At 43.5% G+C, this 2,461-nt stretch overlaps 1 protein-coding gene across 1 annotated transcript; it reads right to left on the bottom strand.

Moving 5' to 3' along the window:
* Positions 1–1,387: 1,387 nt before the first annotated feature.
* LOC137624730 (transcriptional regulatory protein AlgP-like) lies at positions 1,388–2,461 on the bottom strand. The gene is made up of 3 exons (XM_068355683.1): positions 2,401–2,461; positions 2,127–2,191; positions 1,388–1,804 (listed from the first exon to the last, which is right to left on the bottom strand). The coding sequence occupies exons 1-3, from the start codon at positions 2,459–2,461 to the stop codon at positions 1,388–1,390; spliced, it is 543 nt and encodes a 180-aa protein (XP_068211784.1).

Below are 2,461 nucleotides of genomic sequence, written 5' to 3'. Positions count from 1 at the left end.
AGAATAGTATGTCAGAGTGCACCCTCAAGCAAGATAAATCTAATACAAGACAATGCAAGACCATGGTACAGAGGCTATGGTACTACCCAAGGTTAGAGAACGATGGTTTGATTTTGGAGTGTCCTTCTCATAGAAGAGCTGTATACCATAGCTAAAGAGTCTCTTCTGCCCTTACAAAGAGGAAAGTGACTACTGAACAATTATAATGCAGTAAGAAGAATTGTTTGGTAATTTCAGTGTTTTCAGGTATATGAGGACAGTAGAATATGTAAAGAATAGGCCAGACTAATAGGTGTGTGTGTGTGTGTATGTGTGTGTGTGTAGGCAGAGGGAAAGTGAACAGTAACCAGAGAGGAGGACCCGTTGAATATACACATACGTTCCCGTCACTGATATTAGTTGTTTAAGGGTCGGTTGAGTCTACCTTTTCTCATCTTCGATTTCTTCGCCAGAATCACTGGGACGTTTTCACCCAAACTTGATATACAGTATGTGAGTTAGAAGAGAAAATATTACACTAACCTTTTTTTTTAAATACATTAATCAAATAAGGTTGTTATGTATTCTTTTGTGAGCATCGTACTCTTCGTACCTTTCAAAGTTTTCACTTAAAAGGATATTCCCACTTCTCTGACTTCTTTAGAGATTATACCTATCTTTCAAGAGACCAAATCATCAAACATACCATGACACTTATTGTAAAACCAGACAAAATATCACTTGTGTTTTCGCATATACTTTTGTTAGAATTTTATCATTATTATCATTATTATTATTATTATTATTATTTTTCGGTAGTAGCCCCTCTTTCAGGCAAGTTTTGTTGAAAAACATGGCTGCCCTAGTTGCATTGATCTTATACTCCGTCTTCTCGATGGCTCTAATTATCTTCTTTTCAGGACTACTGCATACAGCCAGAAACTGAGCAAAATTCATCCTTCATGGTAGGTAGGCAAATTCAGGAATAATTGGGGAGTCAAGGTTTTGATATAAAATTCACTAATCAGGTAACATTTACAATTCGGGTAAAAGAATACAGAGAACAAGCTATGCGTTTCAGGAGTGCTGTCTCCCTTCCTCAGGCTTGAGTGTTGGAAACGATGAGAGCTACGTCCTTATATACGGCAATTCTGGCTTAGGCAGAGAGGCAGCGAATTTTTCATTGGCTACCTCGAGCGTCATGGGCGAACCAAATAAAATGGCTGGTCCTCATTGGCTAAGCCGCTCGCCGAGTGGAAAGGCAGTCTGACTGTATTACATCAGCCATTTTATTTGGTGTGTCCCCGACGCTCGAGGTAGCCAATGAAAATTTCGCTGTCTCTCTGTCTAAGCCAGAATTGCCGTATATAAGGACGTAGCTCTCATTGTTTCCAACATCAGTTCTCACTCAACTCCCACTGCAAGAGGACCTGCCTGCTGCTGCTGCTTGCTGTCTGGATTGCTGAATGCTGCCTCCCACCCTGCTGCTGGTTCCTGCCCCTTCACGGAGCTGATATTTTCGGCAGAGTTTCTCAGCCGAAATTTTCAGCTGCCCTGCAGAGACCACCGCTGCCGCCGCCGATTTCGCCGCAGTTTTCACCACCAATTTCGCCGCCGTTTTCGCCGCCGATTTCGCCGCCGATTTCGCCGCCGATTTCGCCGCCGTTTTCGCTGCCGATTTCTCCGCCATTTTCGCCTGTAGGGGCTGCCTTGTGCTACCCACTACTGTGTAGGCTTCTGTAGGGCACTTTTCAGCTCTACTACAAAGGACTTTGCCCTCAAACTGGCTGATACCAGCCCCATTTTTATAAGAAGGTACATTTGACTAGTTAGGCATTTGTCTCTGACTATCTTAACTTTTACTAATAGATCCTCCTGTGGAAAATCCGGTAGCCATTGTGGTCTGAAAACTCCAGTTGAAGCAGGACCCAAGGGTCAAAACTTCCCACTCTTGCTGTCTGTGGCAAGAGGTGTAGGGCTGTCAGGCTTGGCGCCTATAAGCCAAGGTGTTAGGTGCTAGGTAATAGTGATAGGACCTTGCAACCTGGCGTAAATAATCCAGGAATTCAATGATAGGGATAGGTGTTTGGACTTAGTTTCAATAAAATTTAGGAGAGTACTGTGTTTTATTCCCTAAACCTCCCTACCTGCAGGACTAGACTGCTTGGCCGTCTTAGTGCTGGGAAGCAGTAAGGAGGCTCCCCAGCTGCTGCTATGTGTACAGGTTGTACCTAGCTAAACAGAGATAATTTCAGCACTGCTCTATTAATAGGATAGTTAGGGCCTCCCCCTATTAACCATTCTAATTCAGGTTCTGTTTTTCGTTTTTCAACTCTCACTATAACTTTGTCTGGGGTTCTAAGGCTTAAAGGGTTGGACAACCCCACCAGGCACACTGTCTATCTTCGATATCCTCCTCACCTTCCAAGGACTTGTCCTGGAGACCTGTCGATGACCTATTAGAGATTGAATTAGAAGGCAT

The sequence above is a fragment of the Palaemon carinicauda genome, chromosome 31, assembly GCF_036898095.1.
Source record: "Palaemon carinicauda isolate YSFRI2023 chromosome 31, ASM3689809v2, whole genome shotgun sequence".
Lineage (NCBI taxonomy): Eukaryota > Metazoa > Arthropoda > Malacostraca > Decapoda > Palaemonidae > Palaemon > Palaemon carinicauda.
Note: the sequence above shows the minus strand (reverse complement) of the source record. Positions and strands in the feature narration are given on the sequence as shown.

What these genes read in the sequence shown, in the direction of transcription:
- LOC137624730 (XM_068355683.1), bottom strand. Translation starts at nt 2,461, where the DNA reads ATGCCTTCTAATTCAATCTCTAATAGGTCATCGACAGGTCTCCAGGAC. An exon ending in CCAGGACAAGTCCTTGGAAG is followed by an intron (nt 2,192 to 2,400) that starts GTGAGGAGGATA and finishes CTGTACACATAG; the next exon opens with CAGCAGCTGGGGAGCCTCCT. An exon ending in CAAGCAGTCTAGTCCTGCAG is followed by an intron (nt 1,805 to 2,126) that starts GTAGGGAGGTTT and finishes ATGCCTAACTAG; the next exon opens with TCAAATGTACCTTCTTATAA.